This window comes from Hemitrygon akajei, chromosome 31 (genome assembly GCF_048418815.1).
Source record: "Hemitrygon akajei chromosome 31, sHemAka1.3, whole genome shotgun sequence".
NCBI classification, from domain to species: domain Eukaryota; kingdom Metazoa; phylum Chordata; class Chondrichthyes; order Myliobatiformes; family Dasyatidae; genus Hemitrygon; species Hemitrygon akajei.
Genome location: NC_133154.1, coordinates 14,027,911 through 14,042,445, shown reverse-complemented (window position 1 = coordinate 14,042,445; position 14,535 = coordinate 14,027,911). Strand labels below are relative to the sequence as shown.

The window sequence follows — 14,535 nt, the reverse complement described above, 5'->3', positions numbered from 1 at the left end:
CTCAAGCGATGTGAGAACATAGGTAAAAATACTAGAAATAGAAACGAAGAGTTGGGTCTATTAGCCAAGGAATATGTTTCATTATTCAGTAAGATCGTGGCTGAGCCTTAATTCGACTTCCCTGACTGAAGGTGAAGGTGAGATTATATTAGGTATGTCACTGTCCAGGGAAGGCAAGCTGCATTTGGATTGGTTGGAGATGAACCAATTGATTGACTGAAGCCTGGAAGATCCAGACAGGGTAGATGTAAAGAAAGCATCTCCCCTTGCGGAGAATCTGGAAGGGGGATGGTGTTGTCACTATCTAAAGTAAGTGGTTGCCTATTTAAGACAAAGATGAGGCTCTCCTATTGTCATTAAAATGTTCAAAGTAAATTTTATTATCAGAGTACATACATGATCCCATATACAACCATGAGGTTCGTTTTCCTGCGGGCATACTCAGCAAATCTACAGAATAGTAACTATAACAGGATCAATGAAAGATCAAGCAGAGTGCAGAAGACAACAAACTGTGCAAATGCAAATATAAATAAATAGCAATAAATAACAAGAACATGAGATAATGAGCTAAAGAGTCCTTACAGTTAGATCATTGGTAGTGGGAACATCTCAATGGATGGGCAGGTTAGTGTCGTTATCCCCTTTTGTTCAGGTGCCTGATGGTTGAGGGGTAGTAACTGTTCTTGAACCTGGCGGTGCGAGTCCTGAGGCTCTTTTACCTTCTACCTGATGGCAGCAGCGAGAGAAGAGCACTGACTGGGTGGTGAGGATCTCTGATGAGGGATACTGCTTTCCGACAACAGTGGTTCATGTAGATGTGCTCAATGGTTGGGAGGGCTTTACCCATGATGTATTGGGCCAAATCCACTACTTTATGAATTATTTTCCGTACAAAGGCATTGGTGTTTCCATACCAAGTCTTAATGCAGCCCGTCAATACACTCTTCACTACACATCGATAGAAGTTTGTCAAGGTTTTTGATGTCATGCCGAATCTCCACAGACCCCTAAGGAAGTAGAGGTGGTGTTATGCTTTCTTTGCAATTTCATTTACATGCTGGGTCCAGGATAGATCTTCTGAAGTAGTAACAACCAGAAATTTAAAGTTGCTGACCCCCTCCACCTCTAATAAGTACTGGCTCACAGACCTCTGGATTCCCTCTCCTGAAGTCTACAATCCGTTCCCTGGTCTTGCTGATACTGAGTGACAGGTTGTTGTTATGACACCACTCAGCCAAACTTTCAATCTTCCTGATTCATCACCAGCTTTTAATATGGCCCACAACAGTGATGTCATCAGCAAACTTGTATATGGTGTCGGAGCTGTACTTAGCCACACGGTTATAAGTGTAAAGCGAGTAGAGCAGGGGGCTAAGCACACATCCCCGTGGTGCTCCTGTGCTGATGGAGATCACGGAGGAGATGATTTTGCTAATCCGAACTGACTGGGGCCTACAAGTGCAGAAATCCAGGATCCAATTGCACAAGGGGGTATTCAGGCTAAGGTCTTGGAGCTTATTGATCTGTTTTGAGGGGATGATGGTATTAAATGTTGAGCTGTAATCGATGACGTGCATCCTGATGCTTTGCACCTTTGATGTCCAGATGTTCCGGGGTTGTGTGAAGAGCCAATGAGATGGCTTCTGCTGTAGACCAGTTGCTCCAGTGGGCAAATTGGAGCAGATCCAAATCACCTCTTGGGCAGGAGCTGATATATTTCATCGCCAACCTCTCAAAAATCTTCTTCACCGTGGACGTAAGTGCAACTGGGCGATAGTCATTGAGGCAGATCACCACTGTCTGCTTGGGCACCGATATGACTGAAGCCTGCTCGAAGCATTGCGTACCCCACACTGCTGAAGCGAGAGGTTAAAGATCTCACTGAATGCACCAGCCAGTTGGGCAGCACAAGTCTTAGTGCACGGCCAGGTCCCCAGTCTGCTTTCTTTCCATTCCTTGTAATATGTCAAAAGGGGAAAAAAAAGTTGTGAAAGAAAATACTGTAAAAACTTACAGTTTATAACTTATAATGAGCTTCAACTCCCACTATCTGCTATTTTCTGCTCATATAATGCCTTGGCAAGCCTATCAGTGTGATCATAAAAAATACAAGCAGAACTATGCTCCAGAAGCACTTATTACCATTCAATAAGATCACAGTCCTCCTGATACTTGGCTTCAGGTCTACTTTCCTGCTGCCCATAACTTTCAACTCCTCTGTAGGCCAAACATGTGCCAATTTTAGCCTCAACTTAGGTCAACTCTCTGACTTGGACCATCCCCACCCCCACCATAGAGTAGCTCCAGTCATCTGGTTTTTTTTTCCACTCCAAATTCCAGCATCTGCAGTCTTGTTACTCCAGTTTAGAAATAAAAGCCAAAGTCAAGTTTGTCATATGAACAAGTACATATATCCACGGCTGCAGAGAGAACTTACTTGCAACAGAATCAAATTAAAATTGCATCAAATATGCAATATTCATAAGAAAGTCATAAATTATGCACAATTTTTACAAGAAAAAGCAGAATTACTGTGGGGGCAGCAGGATACCGTAGCGGTTAGTGCAATGCTTTACAGTTCTAGTGAATGGGGTTCAATTCTCGCCGCTGCCTGTAAGGAACTTGCCTGTGACTGCAGGTTTCCTCTGGGTGCTCTGGTTTCCTCCACAGTCCTACCGGTTGGTAGGTTAATTAGTTATTGTAAATTGTCCTGTGATACTTCTTCTTTGGCTGTCCATCGATTTCGACGTTGACTGAGGCCTGGGCAGGGTTGTGTGGGAGACCGGCAGTTGCCCAAGCTGCAAGTCTCCCCTCTCCACACCTCCAATGTTGTCCAAGGGAAGGGCACTAGGCCAATACAGCTTGGCACCGGTGTCGTCGCAGAGCAATGTGTGGTTAAGTGCCTTGCTCAAGGACACAACACAGTGCCTCAGCTGGGGCTCAAACTAGCGACCTTCAGATCACTAGACCAACGCCTTGGCCACGCGCCAACACTGTCCCATGATCTGGCTAGGATTAAATCAGGGTGTTTCTGGGTGGCACAGAATGGCTCTTCAATCCGTGCTCTATCTCAATAAATAAAAAATCTATTGTGGTGCAAGTGGCTAAATGAGATAGCTGCTGCAACGGCTTTGCTGGTTTGTGCAAAAAAGGTTGCGTGAGACTTCAGGCCACTGTACTTCCTGCCACAAGATAGTGCTAGAAGATGTCAAGTCCCTTATGAGAGAAATCTTTGATAATTGATGTCGCCTGCCCTCATTGTAGCTACTGATATTTTCAGTGGTGGGGAGGGAATTGCCATGCTGTACGTAGAGCTGAGTCCGCTGCTCCATCTGCAAATGGCGCAGTTTTGTTTTTTTATATAACAATTGGGACTTGTCCCTATAAAACTCCTGCTTTGCGCACGCCGCTGTCAATCACCCAATCTAGGTTAAGTTGCGACAGGCACATGCTGCGGGGGACACGTGCGCCGGCGCCTGACCCAGATCGCCGGCGCGGCGCGCCATTGGTCCGCCCCCTCCCCACGTGACCCTCGCCCCGCCCACACGGCCGACTGTTGACTAGCCTATGCTAATTAAGCGTTATGTAACGCGTGTGAGAGAATCGCTCCGTCGATTGTCGACCGCTGAGAGGAAAATCCCTTAGAAATAAAAGTATATTCAAACGGACCGGCCAAAAAATAAAATAAAACCACCCGAACGCTCTCCCCTTTCACTTCAATCAACACCGACACCGGGTGTTAAGGAAACGCGCGTCAGACGCTCGCTCGCTTCGCGTCCGACGTCGGAATATATTATGATAATCAATGCTAATAGCGGAGAACGCGACCACGTTGACGTAATAAATTATGTTAATATATCCCAAAGGACCAATGACGCTCTGCGCTTTGCTGCGTTCTGATGAATATGAAGAGCCGTGCCTTGAAACTGATGCGAAATATAGGCGATCTGTGGTGACAGTTTCCAATCCCTCACAGAGATAATTAAATTTTAATCTTAAAAAACAAAATGCACCGAAAGAGTCCACAGGTGACGGAGCCCCGTTGTGACTCGGCAGTTTTATCCTCGTGGCCGGTGGTTTTAAAGACTCTGATCGCGAACCCGCCTCAGCAACTGCTGGATAATGAGGGTAAGGGGACACGCTTCAAAACAAGGCCCGGTGTGCCGACCTCCGCCGGGTCCCCCTGCGCTCTTGCCCTCGGACCATTTCCCCGCCGGCTCCTGGCGGGCGCCGCCCGCATTCCCGCTGCCGCCCTTCCCGGTGGAGGGGGGACGAACGGTCGGCGTTCCGCGGCGAGAACCTCCTCTGGGCGCGAACCGTCCGTCGGCTGTTTGTCTTTCTCCATAGATGCTGCCTGACTTGCTGAGTGCCTCCCGGCTATGTCTGTGTGACTCTGGATCCCCCGCATCTGCAGAATCTCTTGGGGTTTTCAAAAAAATATATATAATCACCATGCCTTCACCGGGTCCTAGTGCCCTCCCACTCATCCCGGCGGGTCCTAGCGCCTCCCGCACCCCCTCCCCCCCTCATCAACCACCCTCCCACCCCCGGTCGCCTGATCCGAGTGCCACCTGCATCTCCCCACCCGATCCCTAGTTTCATCTGCCCCCCCTCCCCTCCCCTCCACCGGGTTCTCTTGCCACATGCAACCCAAGACCATCCGTTCCTCACTGGGTTCACTTGCCACTCGTACCCCAGTTCATCTTGGGGTTCTCGTACCCCAAGATCAGCCACCCCCCCCCCACAACGTCCTAGTTCCACCCGCAACCCAAGACCAACCGTTGTCCGCCGGGTCTTAGCGCTGTTGGCATCCCGAAATCATATACCCCCCTCGCCTCCCCTCCTTTCCGGGACCTAGCCCTTCCACTAACCCAGCGCCGTCAACATCTTCGGATCTCCTGCGCCCAGCTGGGTCTAACCAAGCCTGATGGTCCCCGCCCTGGCCTCCGAGTCTCCTGCTCGGCAGTGCTTGCGATGAGCCGGTTGCGGTCGGGGGAGAGGGGCCGGGTGGTGGCCATCACAAGGATTTCAAGATGCCTGTGGGCGTTGCGAATGTAGGGTAGGTTAACTGACCAGTGAAGTGCATGGCCCAGAGAGAAAAACAGACGCCCGGCCCCTTGGCCATCACTGGCCGAAAAGAACGATCAAGACCCGGCTTTTCAGTTTCAGTCCCCGCAACCTTGTAGGATTTTAAATCCAAAGGGGGTTCCTGTCTTAAGTACTGTAAAATGAAGCCTTGTATTCAAGACTTAAGGTGGAATTTTGACGGGAGTCATGGGTTATTGAGGTTATAGGAGATAGAGGAGTTGAATCAGAAATGTGATATGATTGAAGCTAATGATTAGTAAGTTTGCAGATGACCACGGAAGTTGATGGTGTTGCATGTGGTGGTATCGATGAGTTAGCGTCATGGGCAGAGCAATGGCAGGTGCAGTTTAATGCTGAAAAAAAATGTGAGGTGGTGCACAATTTGTTCTTTTTTTCCCATGCGTTGGGTGCTTCATATTTTCTTAAACGGATTCCACGGTGTTTCTTTGTTTTTGTTTCGCGGGAGGATGAACTTAAGAGTTGCATTCTGTATGCGTACTGTGATAATTAATCTACTTTGAACTGATTGGACACAACGCACACATTGGTGTAGAATACGAACAGAATCAGAGGAAGTACTGGGGAACAGAAGGACTTTGATGTTACATGCACAACAATCCCTGACAACAGTAGCTAAAGTAAATACAGTGAAAAATAGAAACAGTGGGAAAGGGCGTATGGGATACTTCCCTTTATCAGCTGGGGTTTAAAATAGAAGGGCGAGGAGTTCTGGAGCCACAATACAATTCACTCATTAATTGAGAGGTTTCCAACCATTTTTTATGCCATGGACCCCTACTATTAATCATGGGCCCCAGGCTGGGACCCCCGGCATTAAGCCATGGTTACAGTACTGTGTGCAGTACTGGTTGCCAGACTAAAGGAAAGTTACAATGGTGCTAGTGGTTGTGTGGAGGAGATTCGGCAGGACATTTCCTGGATTGGAGCTATGAGGAGTGATCAGATAATCTGTGTTTAGACCTTGCTTGTGAATCCTGTTCCATTGTGCTTTCTAACTACCTTGATGTAATAATGTATGGCAGGATCGAAGCTGTTTCTAAGACGTTGAGTGTGTGTGTTTTCTGGTTCCTGTACCCCCTCCCTGGTGGCAGCAATGAGAACAAGGGCACGTCCTGGGTGGCGGGGTCCTTAAGGATGGCTTTATGAGGTGTCGCCTTTTGAAGATGTCCTCGATGGTGGGGAGGCTAGTGCCCATGAAACTTAAACTTAACTCCTTTTGTGTTTGCAGTTTGTCTTCTTTTCCACTTCGGTTTGCTTGTCAGTTTTTGTGTGTAGTTTTTAAAATTATTCTATTGTATTACTTTGTCCCATTGTGAATGCCTGCAAGAAAGTGAACCTCAGGTAGTAGATGGTGACATATACGTACTTTGATAATAAATTTAATTCGAACTTTGAACTTGTTGGAACTGGCTGACTCTACAACCCTCTGCAGCTTTTTCCGATCCTGTGCATTGGCCCCTCCGTAGCAGATGGTGATGCAACCAGTTGGGAAATGGGATTATGGCCAAGCAGAGATACGCTGGGCTGAAGGGTCTGCGTGGCTTTGTGGTCAGCATGGATACATTGGGCTGAAGGGCCTGATGACTCTATGACAGTAAGGACACAGGAGAATGCAGATGATGGAGCGGCAAATGATCTGCGGGAGGAACTTAGTAGGTCAAGCAGCTTCTGTGCGAAAAAACAAATTTGTGTCCTTATGCAGAGTTTTGACCCCAAATGTCCACTATCCCTTTCCTCCCACAGATGCAGCTCGACCTACTGAGTTCTATCAGTAGATTGTTTATTGCTCTTTAACAAGATCGGCTGTTGTTATATTGAATGGTAAAGCAAGCTCAAGGGACTTAATGGCCAATTAAACTATGATTTCTGTACATCCTAATCCAATTACTAGTAAACAATAAGCTGGCACAATAATACCAAGATAACTTCCTCTATATTTCTGACGTTAGGTGGTAATCTGTGCTTAATGCTCAGTCCCAGATAACATTTACAGACTTTTGATCAATAAAGATTTTATAACTGAATGGGGAAGACATGAAGGACCTAACCATATCCCCATATCCCTTTAATTATTTTAAAATCTGGGAGCCTGGAATAGAATAGGGAATTGGTTGCAGAGGCACTGTTAACCAGACTTCTGTTTTAAAAGCAGAATCAGAATTAGGTTTAATATCAGCAGCATATATCGTGAAATTTGTTAACTTTATGGCAGCAGTTCAATGAAGTACATGATAAATTACATTAAGTATCTATACGTCTATCAAATAACTAAGTTAAAACAAGTAATGCAAAAAAAACCACAAAATGAAAAAGTGAAAACACAAAATGCTGGCAGAACTCAGCAGGTCAGACAGCATCTATGGGAGGAGGTAGTGACGACGTTTCGGGCCGAAACCCTTCATCAGGAGTGAAGTAACATGGGATGGTCGAGGGGGGGATAAGAAGTGGGGGGAGGGATGAAGTAGAGAGCTGGGAAGTGATAGGCTGGAGGGAAATGGTCTAGGGGGAAGGTGGAGAATTATGGGAAATAAAAGAGAAAGAAAGGTAGGGCTGGGGGGAGATTATATTGAGGGGGGAAAAGAGAGAGAAAGAGAACCAGACTAAAATTATAGATAGGGATGGGGTAAGGGGGGGGGCAGGGGTATCAATGGAGGTCTGTGAGTTGAATGTTCATGCCGGCAGGTAGGAGGTTACCTAGGCGGGAGATAAGGTATTGCTCCATCGACCTGCGTGTGGCCTCATCTTGACGGTAGATGTGTAGCCATTAATACGTTGTGGAGACCCGCCACAGACTGGGAGACCGTTCTGCCGAACACCGGCGCTCAGTCCTCCAGCAGTGGCGGGATCTCCCTGTGGCCACACACTTCAATTCCACAGACCACTCCTACTCCAATATGTCTGTCCATGGCCTCCTCTACCATCAAGATGACGCCATACGCAGGTCGATGGAGCAATACCTTATCTCCCACCTAGGTAGTCTCCTACCTGCCGGCATGAACATTCAACTCACAGACCTCCGTTGATACCCCTGCCCCCCTTACCCCATTCATATCTATAATTTTAGTCTGGTTCTCTTTCTCTCTCTTTCCCCCCCCTCACTATAATCTCCCCCCAGCCCTACCTTTCTTTCTCTTTTATTTCCCATAATTCTCCACCTTCCCCCTAGCCTATTTCCCTCCAGCCTATCTCTTCCCAGCTCTCTACTTTATCCCTCCCCCCACTTCTTATCCCCCCTCGACCATCCCATGTTACTTCACTCCTGATGAAGGGTTTCGGCCCGAAACGTCGTCACTACCTCCTCCCATAGATGCTGTCTGGCCTGCTGAGTTCTGCCAGCATTTTGTGTTTTTATTTATTTCCAGCATCTGCAGATTCTCTCGTGTTGCCAAAATGAAAAAGTAGTGAGATGGTGTTCATGGCTTCAGAGTCCATTCAGAAATCAGATGGCAGAGGGGAAGAAACTGCTCCTGAATCACTGAGTGTGTGTCTTCAGGCTCCTGTACCTCCTTCCCGACAGTAACAATAAGAAGAGGGCATGTCCTGAGTCATGGGGGTCCTTAATGATGGATGCTGCCTTCCTAACTCTCAGCTCCTTGAAGTTGTCTTGGATACTACAGAGGCCGGTACCCCTGATTGTTGTCGTTCCTTTTCCCGCCTTGTGGCGCAACTTGTCTGTTTTTTATGAGGCCGAGTTGCTAGCTCAACACTCAACCCAGCACAGATAGAAAGCCTGAAAGGAGCCGGCCGGATTCAAACCAGGGACCATTCACCTCGGAAGTATGGTGGTGATGACGCTACACTACTAGCTGGCTAAAGCACCCATGATGGAGCTGACTAATTTTACCATTTTTTTGCAACTTACTGCAATTTTTTGTAGTAGCCCCCCCGGCCCATAGGTGATATACCCAGTCAGAATACTCTCCATGGTACATCTGTAGAAGTTTTTGGAGTATTTTAGTTGACAAATCGAATCTCTTCAAACTCCTAATGAAATGTCGCCGCTGTCTTGCCTTCTGTATAGCTGCATTGGTATGTTGTGTCCTCAGAGATGTTGACACCCAGAAACTTCAAATTGCTCACTCAACTTCAGCCAATGTTGAATGGCCAGGTTTGTTCTGTGATTTTGCTAATATAATTTTGTTGATTTCCCAGAATTAGTCATGCTGTGTACTGGCTTATCCTGTGATTATTTGCTAACTTGAAGTGATTTCAGTGCAGCCTGTATCTCTTTTAAAAAAAGAAGAGGGAGCTGATGAAACTAATGGGTTCTGGCAGCTGCAAAAGGAAATGAGCAAACCCAGGGCAAGATCAGACACTGCTATTCACAGTATGGTTCTGCAGGCTGTGGTGAGTGAGGAAAGGGAACTTCCTCACCACTTTACCACGACACGCTGTAATAGAGAGCTTAGTGACATGGTGTCCCCACAAAACAGAAGAGCTGGTCGGTACCTTCAGAAAGGGGGCAGTGCACATCCACCTGTCTAAATCAGCATTCGGCACGGACTAGAAGGGCCGAGACGACCTGTTTCCGCGCTGTAATTGTTATATGGTTATATGGTTAAATCAACTGTGTCGAGGTTGAGGGGGTCCCATCGCCAGCAGCCTCTCCTGGTCCAACCACGTTAACCACGTTGATGCCACGGTCAAGAAACCTCACCAATGCCTCGACTTCCTCGGGAGGCTAAAGAAATTCGGCCCGTCTCCGTGGACATTTAACAATTTTTACCGCTGCACCATAGTAGACATAGTAACAGCTTGGCATGGCAACTGCTCTGCATGTGACCACTAGAAACTTTGAAGAGTTGTGGTCACGGATCAGCACATCGCAGGAGCCAGCCTCCCCTCCATGGACTCTGTCTACACTTCTGCCTCAGTAAAGCAACCAGCATAATCAAAGACCCCCTCCCCCCGGGATAGTCTCTCATATCCCCTCCCATCAGGTGGAAGATTCAAAGGCCTGAAAGGCTCAAAGAGAGCTTCTGTCCCACTGTTATCAAGCTCTTGAGTGGACCTCTTGTTCAATAAGATGGACCCTCAGGCTAACAGTTATGATCTTGCACTTTATCATTTACCAGCACTGCACTTTTTTGGTAGCTTTTACACTTTATTCTGACTTGTTATCATCTTCCCGTATTTGACTTGTGTAACAGTATGCAGGACAAGCTTTTCACTGTATCTGGGTACATGTGACAATAGTAAACCAATATTGGACTGAATTGACTTTATTTCTTAACATCCTTCACATACATGAGGAGTTAAAATCTTCACATTACATCTCCATCTAAATGCAATCATAGTAGTTTATAATAATCTATAATAAATAGAACAGTCAATGTAACATAGAGTACACTCAAATCAGTGTGAGTTCATCAGTCTGATGGCCCGGTGGAAGAAGCTGTCCCGGAGCCTGTTGGTCCTGGCTTTTGTGCTGCGGTACTGCTTCCGATACTAATAAACCGATACCAACAATGAGAAGACAGAAGCTGGGGTTGATGGAAAGAGCAACTTCCCAGAAAGTGGAAACAATGCCACAATGTCATAGTCAGGGGAGACATAACCCCAGCCATCTCCCTCACTGCTCCATGCAACATGCACTCAGCGGCCATTTTATTAGGTACCCCCCCCCCCCCCGCACACTTGTTCATTAATGCAGTTATCTAATCAACCAATCATGTGACAGCAACCGAATGCATAAAAGTATGCAGACATGGTCAGAGGGTTCAGTATTGTTCAGACCAAACATCAGAATAGGGAAGAAGTGACTTTGACCTTGGTGCCAGATGGGGTGGATTGAGTATCTCAGAAACTGCTGATCTCTTGGGATTTTCAGGCAAAACAGTCTCCAGAGCAGGGTTTCTCACTGGGGCTCTGCGAGAGATCGTGTTTAAAAAAAACATTATTTCTTGAACTTGGTGCAACGCGTGATGCTAACGCTCGCAGTGGTAGGCAGTGACTGAGCAGCCCTGTTAGCAATCTCGTCAGAGGTTCCTCAGCCCAGTCTGGCAGTGCGCAGTAGGACCGTGTTTATTTGGTTGAGTCAGTTCTCAGTTTTTGATGCAAGATAGGAGAGGCCTTGCGAATTGGTGAGCTCTGTATTGCATGGAGAGGAGGACGCTTGGCTGATGAGGGGTGTGAAGTACATTTTCCGAGCATTGAATAGACTGGCCCAACTTGGGCTGTGACGTCCGCCTCTCCCTCCTGAATTACCTCCCCCATTACCTCCGGTCCTGTTCACCCTGTACACATCAGACTTCCAATATAACTCGGAGTCCTGCCATGTGCAGAAGTTCGCTGATGACACGGCCATAGTGGGGTGTGTCAGGAACGGACAGGAGGAGAAGTATAGGAAACTGATACAGGACTTTGTGATATGGTGCAACTCAAACTACCTGCGTCTCAATATCACCAAGACCAAGGAGATGGTGGTGGACTTTAGGAGATCTAGGCCTCATATGGAGCCAGTGATCATTAATGGAGAATGTGTGGAGCAGGTTAAGACCTACAAGTATCTGGGAGTACAGTTAGACGAGAAGCTAGACTGGACTGCCAACACAGATGCCTTGTGCAGGAAGGCACAGAGTCGACTGTACTTCCTTAGAAGGTTGGCGTCATTCAATGTCTGTAGTGAGATGCTGAAGATGTTCTATAGGTCAGTTGTGGAGAGCGCCCTCTTCTTTGTGGTGGTGTGTTGGGGAGGAAGCATTAAGAAGAGGGACGCCTCACGTCTTAATAAGCTGGTAAGGAAGGCGGGCTCTGTCGTGGGCAAAGTACTGGAGAGTTTAACATCGGTAGCTGAGCGAAGGGCGCTGAGTAGGCTACGGTCAATTATGGATAACTCTGAACATCCTCTACATAGCACCATCCAGAGACAGAGAAGCAGTTTCAGCGACAGGTTACTATCGATGCAATGCTCCTCAGACAGGATGAAGAGGTCAATACTCCCCTATGCCATTAGGCTTTACAATTCTACCGCCAGGACTTAAGAACTTTTTAAAAGCTATTATTAATGCTTTTTGAGATAGTGATTTAGATGCATATCATATTTTTTACTGAGTTAAGTATTGTATGTAATTAGTTTTGCTACAACAAGTGTATGGGACATTGGAAAAAAAGTTGAATTTCCCCATGGGGATGAATAAAGTATCTATCTATCTATCTATCTATCTATCTAATGGAGCTGGTCAAGTCTCTGCAGCTTCCTTCAATCCTGTACATTAGAGCTTCCAACCAGTCATAGTGCTCTCCTCTGTACATCTGTAGAGATTTGCTAGAAACCTCAGTGAATATCAAATCTCCTCAAACACCGAATGAAGATGATGGCTTGTCTTTGTGATGGCATCAACTTGTCCATCTGAGGGTAGATCTTCTGCGATGTTGACACCCAGGGACTTGAAGCTGCTCACGCTTTCCACCGCTGACCCCTCAACGATGTCTGGTGTGTGTTCCCCTTCCTGAAGTCCACAATCGGTTCCTTAGCCTTACTGACAGTCGAGTGCAAGGTTGTTATTGTGACACCACTCAACCAGCCGATCTGTCTCACTCCTGTACGTCTCTGAGACTCTGCTGCCATCAGTGAATTTATAGCTGATGTTTGTGCTGTGCCCAGCCACACAGGCATGAGTGTAGAGAGAGTAGAGCAATGGGCCAAGCTCATGTCCTTGAGGTACGCCTGTGTTGATTGTCAATGAGGGGGGGGAAGCTGTTACTAATCTGAACTAATTGTGATCTCCCAGTGAGGCTGTCACGAGGCCTGTAGTCAGTAGCAATCTGGACACAGTTGGAGAAAGATATTTTTATGTTGAAATACAGCACGGTAACAGGCCCTACCGGCCCAGCGAGTCTGTGTCGCCCAGTTACACCCATGTGACCAATTGATCTACTAACCTGTATGTCTTTGGAATGTGGGAGGAAACGGGCACCCAGAGGGAACCCACACGGTCACGAGGAGAGTGTGCAGATGCCTTACAGGCAGCAGCAGAATTTAACAGCCGGCACTTAATAGTGCTACCCTAGGTTCCACACGGTAGGCTTATACAGAAAGTCAGAAGGGATGGGATCCAGGGAAGTTTGGCCAGGTGGATTCAGAATTGGCTTGCCTGCAGAAAGCAGAGGGTCGTGGTGGAGGGAGTACATTTGGATTGGAGGGTTGTGACTAGTGGTGTCCTACAAGGATCAGTTCTGGGACCTCTACTTCTTGTGATTTTTATTAACGACCTGGATGTGGGGGTAGAAGGGTGGGTTGGCGTTTGCAGATGACATGAAGGTTGGTGGTGTTGTGGATAGTGTAGAGGATTGTCTAAGATTGCAGAGAGACATTGATAGGATGCAGAACTGGGCTGAGAAGTGACAGATGGAGTTCAACCCAGGGAAGTGTTGGGTGGTACACTTTGGAAGGACAAACTCCAAGGCAGAGTACAAAGTAAATGGCAGGATACTTGGTAGTGTGGAGGAGCAGAGGGATCTGGGGGTACATGTCCACAGATCCCTGAAAGTTGACTCACAGGTAGATAGGGTAGTTAAGAAAGCTTATGGGGTGTTAGCTTTCATAAGTCAAGGGATAGGGTTTAAGAGTCACGAGGTAATGATGAGCTCTATAAAACTCTGGTTAGGGTTGAAGTACTGTGTCCAGTTCTGGTCGCCTCACTATAGGAAGGATGTGGAAGCATTGGAAAGGATACAAAGGAGATTTACCAGGATGCTACCTGGTTTAGAGAGTATGCATTATGATCAGAGATTAAGGGAGCTAGGGCTTTACTCTCTGGAGAGAAGGAGGATGAGAGGAGACATGATAGAGGTGTGCAAGATATTAAGAGGAATAGATAGAGTGGACAGCCAGCGCCTCTTCCCCAGGGCACCACTACTTAATGCAAGGGGGCATGGCTTTAAGGTAAGGGGTGGGAAGTTCAAGGAGGATATTAGAGGAAGGTTTTTTATTCAGAGCGGTTGGTGCATGGAATGCACTGCCTGAGTCAGTGGTGGAGGCAGATACACTAATGAAATTTAAGAGACTACTAGACAGGTATATGGAGGAATTTGAGGTGTGGGGGTTATATGGGAGGCAGGGTTTAGGGGTCAGCACAACTTTGTGGACCGAAGGGCCTGTACTGTGCTGTACTATTCTATGTTCTGTGTTCTACCATGAGCCCTTTTCAGGCATAATCCTTCTTCTCAAACCCTCCCTTTATTTCATCCCATCTTTACCAGATTTGCAAGCTAACACTCATAGGACCCAAAGTTACTCCTCCTCTTAGGCTCCCAATCCCTCCGCCTAGCTCTACGCTTGCACCTTTCTCCAATAAGGACGCTCTTGTCAAAGCAGCCATCAGTTCAAAGCTGACATTAGGCACTGTGGCGGTAAGAGCAAAATAATGGTGAGTCACAAACACGAGAAAATCTGAAGATGACAGTGAATTACTGGTACAA

The 14,535-nt window shown here is 47.0% G+C and overlaps 1 protein-coding gene and 1 long non-coding RNA gene across 2 annotated transcripts in view; one reads left to right on the top strand and one right to left on the bottom strand.

The window, feature by feature from the left end:
- Positions 1 to 356: 356 nt before the first annotated feature.
- LOC140719442 (uncharacterized) lies at positions 357 to 3,447 on the bottom strand. The gene is made up of 2 exons (XR_012096910.1): positions 2,630 to 3,447; positions 357 to 1,958 (listed from the first exon to the last, which is right to left on the bottom strand). It is a non-coding gene; the product is annotated as an uncharacterized lncRNA (long non-coding RNA).
- Positions 3,448 to 3,885: 438 nt separating this feature from the next.
- tefa (TEF transcription factor, PAR bZIP family member a) overlaps positions 3,886 to 14,535 on the top strand; it is a 32,326-nt gene continuing 21,676 nt past the window's right edge. Inside the window, exon 1 of the mRNA XM_073033605.1 lies at positions 3,886 to 4,131. Within this exon, the coding sequence (XP_072889706.1) occupies positions 4,011 to 4,131 (121 nt within the window). The 5' untranslated portion in view covers positions 3,886 to 4,010. The remainder of the gene's footprint in view (positions 4,132 to 14,535) is intronic.